Source organism: Betta splendens, chromosome 4 (assembly GCF_900634795.4).
Source record: "Betta splendens chromosome 4, fBetSpl5.4, whole genome shotgun sequence".
Lineage (NCBI taxonomy): Eukaryota > Metazoa > Chordata > Actinopteri > Anabantiformes > Osphronemidae > Betta > Betta splendens.
This window is the reverse complement of record NC_040884.2, coordinates 849443-858477: the sequence shown is the minus strand read 5'-3', so window position 1 is coordinate 858477 and position 9035 is coordinate 849443. Positions and strand designations below refer to the sequence as shown.

The following is a 9035-nucleotide window of genomic DNA, read 5'->3' as shown; positions in this document are numbered from 1 at the left end:
TCGTGTTGGATCCTGCTCAGTGTTGGATCCTGCTCTATTTCGGGTTCTCCCATGTTGGATCCTGCTCAGTGTTGGATCGCACTCTGTTTTGGGTTTTTCTCATGTTGGATCCTGCTCTGTTTCGGGTTCTCCTCGTGTTGGATCCTGCTCAGTGTTGGATCCTGCTCTGTTTCGGGTTCTCCTTAAGTTGGATCCTGCTCTGTTTCGGGTTCTCTTCATGTTGGATCCTGCTCTGTTTTAGGTTTTCCTCATGTTGGATCCTGCTCAGTGTTAGATCCTGCTCTGTTTCTGGTTCTCCTTATGTTGGATCCTGCTCTATTTCGGGTTCTACTCATGTTGGATCCTGCTCTGTTTCGGGTTCTGCTTATGTTGGATCCTGCTCAGTGTTAGATCCTGCTATATTTCGGGTTCTCCTCATGTTGGATCCTACTCTGTTTTGGGTTTTCCTCATGTTGGATCCTGCTCAGTGTTAGATCCTGCTCTATTTCGGGTTCTCCTCATGTTGGATCCTTCTCTGTTTTGGGTTTTCCTCATGTTGGATCCTGCTCAGTGTTGGAGCCTGCTCTGTTTCGGGTTCTCCTCATGTCGGATCCTGCTCAGAGTTAGATCCTGCTTTATTTCGGGTTCTCCTTATGTTGGATCCTGCTCTGTTTTGGGTTTTCCTCATGTTGGATCCTGCTCAGTTTTGGAGCCTGCTGTGTTTCGGGTTCTCCTCATGTTGGATCCTGCTCTATTTCGGGTTCTCCTCATGTTGGATCCTGCTCTGTTTCGGGTTCTCCTCATGTCGGATCCTACTCAGTGTTGGATCGTGCTCTGTTTTGGGTTTTTCTCATGTTGGATCCTGCTCTATTTCGGGTTCTCCTCATGTTGGATTCTGCTCTGTTTCGGGTTCTCCTCATGTTGGATCCTGCTCTATTTCGGGTTCTCCTCATGTCGGATCCTGCTCAGTGTTGGATCGCGCTCTGTTTTGGGTTTTTCTCATGTTGGATCCTGCTCTATTACGGGTTCTCCTCATGTTGGATCCTGCTCTATTTTGGGTTCTCCTCATGTTGGATCCTGCTCTATTTCGGGTTCTCCCATGTTGGATCCTGCTCAGTGTTGGATCGCACTCTGTTTTGGGTTTTTCTCATGTTGGATCCTGCTCTGTTTCGGGTTCTCCTCGTGTTGGATCCTGCTTGTCACGGAACGGCAGATAAAGGACCCACATGCACAGCACCGAGGCAAGATGAATATTAAACGCAGGTTTATTTCTCAAGGCAGGGTCGGGCAGTCCAGGTCATACACGGAAGAGTTCAGTAAGCAGAAAACAAGGGAGCAGGCAATCTCTGATACAATGTCCAGGCAGGGTTCGGTACACAAGTAGGCTCAGCGAAAGTACAGGCAGGGATAAAGCAAAACTCACAGTCAGTAGTTAGTCCAGGGTCAGGCAGGATACACAAGGCAAAACCAGAACAAAACACGAGGAACAAGAAACACGAACGACGATCTGGCGGGGAACTAAGGACACAGGAGCTGACTAAATACACAGGTGAGTGATTAACTGATTACAGACAGGTGTGGGTAATGAGCTAGGGAGAACAGAACTGATAACAGGAAGTAAAGCAGAAACAGAAACAGAAACCGGGAGTGCTACCACAATAAAACCGGAAATGGAACCTGGAACCAAAATAAGACGAGGAAACAACAAGAAACAAAACCCAGATCGTGACACTGCTCAGTGTTGGATCCTGCTCTGTTTCGGGTTCTCCTTAAGTTGGATCCTGCTCTGTTTCGGGTTCTCCTCATGTTGGATCCTGCTCTGTTTTAGGTTTTCCTCATGTTGGATCCTGCTCAGTGTTAGATCCTGCTCTGTTTCTGGTTCTCCTTATGTTGGATCCTACTCTGTTTTGGGATTTCCTCATGTTGGATCCTGCTCAGTGTTAGATCCTGCTCTATTTCGGGTTCTCCTCATGTTGGATCCTTCTCTGTTTTGGGTTTTCCTCATGTTGGATCCTGCTCAGTGTTGGAGCCTGCTCTGTTTCGGGTTCTCCTCATGTCGGATCCTGCTCAGAGTTAGATCCTGCTTTATTTCGGGTTCTCCTTATGTTGGATCCTGCTCTGTTTTGGGTTTTCCTCATGTTGGATCCTGCTCAGTTTTGGAGCCTGCTCTGTTTCGGGTTCTCCTCATGTTGGATCCTGCTCAGTGTTAGATCCTGCTCTGTTTCTGGTTCTCCTCATGTCGGATCCTGCTCAGAGTTAGATCCTGCTCTATTTCGGGTTCTCCTCATGTTGGATCCTGCTCTGTTTTGGGTTTTCCTCATGTTGGATCCTGCTCAGTGTTAGATCCTGCTCTATTTCGGGTTCTCCTCATGTTGGATCCTGCTCAGTGTTAGATCCTGCTATATTTCGGGTTCTCCTCATGTTGGATCCTGCTCTGTTTTGGGTTTTCCTCGTGTTGGATCCTGCTCAGTGTTGGAGCCTGCTCTGTTTTGGGTTTTCCTCATGTTGGATCCTGCTCAGTGTTAGATCCTGCCCTATTTCGGGTTCTCCTCATGTTGGATCCTGCTCTGTTTTGGGTTTTCTTCATGTTGGATCCTGCTCAGTGTTAGATCCTGCCCTATTTCGGGTTCTCCTCATGTTGGATCCTGCTCTGTTTTTGGTTTTCTTCATGTTGGATCCTGCTCAGTGTTAGATCCTGCTCTATTTCGGGTTCTCCTCATGTTGGATCCTGCTCTGTTTTGGGTTTTCCTCGTGTTGGATCCTGCTCAGTGTTGGAGCCTGCTCTGTTTTGGTTTTTCTTCATGTTGGATCCTGCTCAGTGTTAGATCCTGCTATATTTCGGGTTCTCCTCATGTCGGATCCTGCTTAGTGTTGGATCCTGATCTGTTTAAAATGCAAATGCAGCAATGTTAATGTAAAAATGAGGAATAGAAAATGAAAGTAGATGGTAAGTTCAGATTTGAACCACTTTCAATAGTGTGATTTCATTGTGTGATCTATGAAGGAAAGGTCACTGAACATCAGCAGCTCAGAAATGCTCAGAGCAGCTCTACATCTAGTGATTCCAGCGTTTTCTCTCCCCCTTTTCGTTCTGACACATTTCTATTATGAACAAAATCAAAACACAGTCCAGAAAAGTGATGGGAGGCAGCTTGACTCAGACAATAATGCAGCAGTTTGTTCGAGCAGACCCGGTGCCTGACGCAGCCCGTGGGTCTGCTACAGACATCCAGGCCCGGCTGAGGCCGGCAGAGCCCTGATCCGGACCCTGGCTTCTAACAGCCTGCTCTGTGTTTGCTCCTCTGCTGCTCTTCACTGAGGCACTTTGGCCTCGCATCTCCAGCGTGAGGTTAAACGTTCAAACGTCACCTCAGCAGCTCATTCATACTGAGCTTCCAGATTCAGCGGAGCCTAAGACCAAGAACCGGCTCTGAAGTCCCGGACCCGTTCCGCTTCAAGTGGATCAACACACAACGTGTCTGATGGTGTGTGAGTTGACTTGATTGGTCTCACAGGAATCAGCTCTGTTTTATTCATATACTGTCAATTCACAACAAAGCTTATGTGCAGGCTTCACAGAGTGAGAGTAGGACGTAGGTACCGGCTCGGTCCAGTTTGTGTGTCAAGGTTGGGGCGCTCACGTTGCTGATGCTGCTTTTTGTCCCTCGTCTCCAGATGGCGAAGGCAGACCAACGTTTCGGCCAGCGGGACGGCTCCGACCAGAACTTTGACTACATGTTTAAACTGTTGATCATTGGCAACAGCAGCGTCGGGAAAACCTCCTTCCTGTTCCGCTACGCAGACGACTCCTTCAGCAACTCCTTCGTCAGCACCGTGGGCATCGACTTCAAGGTGAAGACAGTGTATCGCAACGACAAGAGGATCAAGCTGCAGATCTGGGTGAGGACAGATGTACAGGGGCTGGATCAGTAAAGAACCTGTAGGCAGCATTAACACTGAGGCTGAAGGTCCGCTTCCATCATGTGAAGCTGTCAGATGTACAGTAAAGGTCATATACTGTACCTAGACATGAGAAACACCGTGTGATGTGATACATGTGGTTGAGCTTGTGATGGTATGTGTATGCTGGCATCAGGTCTCAGTAGCCCTGAAAACCCTGATCATGATAATGTACTGTAAAATAGCACAGCAGTGTAACATGATGTCCTCAATTCAAGCACAAGCTACCGGGAGGAAGAGAAAAGACAGATTTCTGGGCAGCACCGTCAGTGGTGATGTTGTTGCCATGGCAGCAGCTCTTCATGCTCACTTAGGATCTCAGCAACGCATGTATGCACGCACGCATGCACGCACGCACGCACACACGCACGCACGCACGCACGCACGCACGCACGCACGCACGCACGCACAGTGCTGTTCAGGGGCAATTAAAGAGGCGTCTCGGGGCTCAGAGGTTGAGACCCGGCGGGGGCCAGTGGGACCTGGGGGGGTTTAGCACCACGAGCAGAGCTAATCAGAGCGGATTGATACAGTGTGAACAATGGGGATGAGGTAAAATCACTAACAGCACTAACAGACACTGGTTCATGGTAGCGGCCCTTAGCATAGGTGCAGGCAGTGCAGCGCTGCATGGAAGCTGTAGCTGTTAAAGTAATAGGTGTTGTGATAAATGTATTTCAACAGTATGATCCTTTATGTGGACCCAGCTTTCAAAGCAGAGAAGACTCCAGGAGAATGTCAGATTGTTGTCGCAGCATCTTTCCAACACATTTTTACTAATAAAAATTCAAAGTAGAACGTCAGATGGAGGTCGAGCTGTGAGCTGCGATCGAGAGAGGATGGAACCGAGTCCAACCGCTGGCTCTGTGTGTTCAGTGACTGAAAACCAGCTAAAAACATGATCTGTGTGTTCTGGGATGAGCAACAGATCTTGAGCTTATTATTGTTTTTATTGACTGATAACTGAGAGGTTGAGACTGATCAGAGACTAAGGGTGTGGTGGTCTCACGCAACGAGTGGACCTGAAGGAGTCCTGTGACTGTGTGCAGGACACCGCAGGTCAGGAGCGCTACCGCACCATCACCACGGCCTACTACCGCGGTGCCATGGGCTTCATCCTCATGTACGACATCACCAACGAAGAGTCCTTCAACGCTGTTCAGGACTGGTGAGTGATCGACGATGCACCTAGAGATCCAGAGTCAGGAATGCCGTGGTGCGAACCATCACGCCTTCTCGCGCTCTTTCAGGGCCACACAGATAAAGACGTACTCATGGGACAACGCCCAGGTGATCATGGTGGGAAACAAGTGCGACATGGACGAGGAGAGAGTGGTGCCACCGGAGAAAGGGAAGCACCTGGCCGACCAGCTGGGTGAGAACAGGCTGCACAGGTTTTCATGGTAACTGGACTGTGAGGTGACACGAAGCGTCCTGTTACCTGACAATAACATTATAATGACATCACTATTGTATAACTGGGTCTGAGCAACTTGTGTGATTCTATCAGATAAAGCTAAAAACACTGATCATGGGTTGACCGGAATTCACCCTTAAGCTGTGGACTCAACAACAATCCACTCCGCTGCTGTGAGCTGTTTGTTCACAGACCTGAATGAGCGAACCGCAGGCTCCGAAGGAACTTTCACACGGTTCAGACTGAGGCTTCAGGTCAGCAAACGTATTGATAACCCAAAACATGCTTGGTGAGCAGCTACTGATGAACCTGACAAAGATGAGCTCTCCTTGTAAAAGGCCAGGTTTAGTTCAATCACCAGAATGAACCATCACATATGCAGATATTTGGACACTGCTCCTGCGGTTGAAAGCGTCTTCCTGAGGATGTTTGTGAAGTGGGATGAGGAGTCAGATCTCAGCAAACAGGTCAAGTCACACAGCAGCAACTTAAAGAGTCTTATTATATGTAGTTTATTTAGACCTGAGTTAAGAAATTGATGTAAGTACAAGTACTTTTTGTACAACTTCCGGTGTGAACCTGCTGATTCACAGTCAGAGCACTGTTACCTAGGATACGTACGTCTCAGCTGCTCCTGTTGTTGAAACAATCAGTTCAACTACAGTATGTGACTCTGCTACCCAGAATGCACTGCGATGCCTATAAGCACACCTGCCTGCTGACCGGGAGAGTTGCTTCGACCTCAGCTGGGCTCTGTTTACAGCTCCCGTTTCCTCCTGCAGGGTTCGAGTACTACGAGGCCAGTGCCAAGGAGAACATCAACGTACGGCAGGTGTTCGAGCGCCTGGTGGACATCATCTGTGTGAAGATGTCAGAGCGCGTGGATGTGGAGGCCCCTGCAGCTCCAGGGTCCAAGACCACCAGACTGACGGACAAGCCGGCCCAGCTACCTCAGAAGTGCTGCTGATCAGACCAAGACCCCCCACCCCCACCCCACCCCCATACTGTCACCTCGTCTGCCCCTCCAACAAGAAAATCTGCTTAATTACTCTGACATTCCTCCACACGCTCTGCTTTAGTCCATGCTTGTGAGCAGTCAATAACCCTTTGCCTACTGCCGTTTATGCTAACTAACATTTATAGAGCCAGCATCATGCCATCCCCTTCACACTTTCCAAGGTTGACACTAAGTAAAAGGCAGGAACAGCAAAACAAAACCAACGTTGGTGTGTTCAGAAAGGTCCCAACATGGTGAATGCTAGCATACTGTGCTAAAATGCTAGTGTGATAACTGCAACTCTGAGCTTGTTTGTGTGTTTTAGCACTTGCGTCTGCTAACTGCTAACATTTAAGTTTGCTAACTGCGAGTTGGCCAGTTAGAAATGTTCAAATCAAAGTGTCAGTATGTTTCATTTGTGCCATATAAGTGTTTGCATACTTTAGTTTCGACTTGAACCAAGGTGTACATGTAAAAGTCACACAAACATCATATGATAAATCATAAGACAGTGTTGTTTCCAGGGCAACGTGCATCAGATGTTGCAGTTATTTTGGATTCCCAGCATTTCTAACACACTAAAGTGACGTTTTGTCCACACTAGGAAGAAGCTGAAGCAGCTCCATAGGAAAGCACAGCACTGCCTCCCTCCAAGTGTAGCACCAGAGTAACGCCATTACAGCTGCTCATGTCCACAAGTTTACAAGTCGCTCGTTTACCGCGCCATCCGCTGGAAATCAACTAGGCTGCTTCTGACATAGCTAATCATAATTAGGTCCACTTTGTTAAAAAAGCCCAATAACTGTTACTGGCCTTATTTAGTACTGTTTTTGGCTTGAACATGCTTTAGGGCTACACCACCAATGCACAACTCCCAGGCAGGGCTGCAGTCCACATCATGTGAGTCAAAGATTGAACACCTAAAGGTGCAACTGAGCCCCTTAAACCTTGACCCAGTCATAAATGAAGGATGCGCTTCATCCCCACAACTTTTTCTACTAATCATGACTTTGATCCTGTTAAAGAGGTTGGTGACATATGCAATCGCTGAAGTAGGTGAACATGCCAAGAAGCAGAGCAGCTGCTCTGGAGACCCAGGCCGGGGTTTCAGGGCATAACTTTACCTAATAATGACAAGTTCATTTTGTTTCTGGGCACAGTCCTTGTTTTCACTTTCAGGTCTGTTTAAAATCGCCCTGCATCTGTATAATGTTCCGTTACTCTTGAGTCACACGTGTCTGATGGGCTGATACTGAACTGTGGCCTGACAATATGCAGACAGCTGTCAAGTAAAGTGGGTGCTGCTCGTCTGAGTTATGGCATCGGTCTCTCATGTGAGTGACCGTGTGCTGTTGATGTTGTGTAGGTCTTGGAGGCTTAGCTGTGTCCAGAGCAGATCAGAGACAAGCTTCATGCATGTTGCTGACATCACCAAGATACAAGGTTAATTTAAACGTAATGTAGGAAAGATTCAACTAATACTACCTTGCTGTGGGATCATTGAACTTTATCGACCTTCATGAGCACAGTTGTAATTAAGTGCAGGATGTTTAGTGCACAAGATTTTCTGCATTCAACAATGATTTAAGGTCAATGCTGCTTTACAAATCGAGCAGTGGCCCAAAAAGCCACAGCTGGGCAGGCACTGGTTTCCAGCAATGCACTTATTGACCAATTATTGATGTTGGAGAGTATTCCTACCTTATGGCACCACTAAGTAAAGCACATCATACCCTTGGCTATCAGCTCCGAGGCCCAGATCAGACCCCTCCAGACTGCCATAGACTCTAGTCCAGACTCCCACTGCAGCCCTGCTTCACGGTGGTTTATAGCTTTTGCACTGGCCGACACAATCCAACGCCACACGGAGGGTGTTTTTTAGCGCTCATGAGTGAAGAGCATGTGGTTCTCTCCTCCCCTGTAGGTGTGTTCATGTAGCCGTCACGTCACAGTGTTTCCTATATGAACTCAACTCTATATGAACTATGTGAGCGTGAGTGAATGTGTGTGTGTGTGTGTGTGTGTGTGTGTGTGTGTGTGTGTGTGTGTGTGTGTGTGTGTGTGTGTGTGTGTGTGTGTGTGTGTGTGTGATATTAGAGATATGTTCTACTGTTCTACATATGGTTATCATGATATTTATGGTGTGTTCAGTTGTACGGGTTTTGTGTTGTGTACAGTATCTTTGACAGAAGTGTGATATTTTGATAAAGTTATATCAGTTAAGATACAGTATGTAAGAAAAAGGGAAGATGTGGTGAAAAATCATGTGTGCATTTATTATTAGATATTATGGAAATAGAAGAAACAATATCCTGCCAAACTGTTCCATAGCTACCACAGCGCACGTTTGTGTGTGTGACTCCCCACCGTGTGTCTTCATATTGGTAGAAACATATATTGATAATATTGACATTGTCTTCATATGATTTTTTTTTAAGTGAATTTGTAAATGATAGGATTAGAAATTATAATGTTGTTGAGTATGGATTTATTTTTATGCTGTGTATACCATGGACAAATTATGTAGAGAGTTTATGTAAACTTGTTGTCTTACAGTTCCCTCCTGTACGGGGAGAGGCACAAAGTGATTGTACAAAATATTGTGAATGTTTGTATATTATAGATGCAATTTAGTATAATAAAAATCACAATCTTTAATCATATTTTTTGTCAGATTCTTTT

At 46.8% G+C, this 9035-nt stretch overlaps 1 protein-coding gene across 1 annotated transcript in view; it reads left to right on the top strand.

The window, feature by feature from the left end:
* Window positions 1-9016, top strand: part of rab3b (RAB3B, member RAS oncogene family) — a 9780-nt gene extending 764 nt beyond the window's left edge. The window contains exons 2-5 of the mRNA XM_041070515.2: window positions 3655-3879; window positions 4989-5107; window positions 5190-5314; window positions 6139-9016. Of these exons, the coding sequence (XP_040926449.1) occupies window positions 3655-3879; window positions 4989-5107; window positions 5190-5314; window positions 6139-6323 (654 nt within the window). The 3' untranslated portion in view covers window positions 6324-9016. The remainder of the gene's footprint in view (window positions 1-3654; window positions 3880-4988; window positions 5108-5189; window positions 5315-6138) is intronic.
* Window positions 9017-9035: the final 19 nt, after the last annotated feature.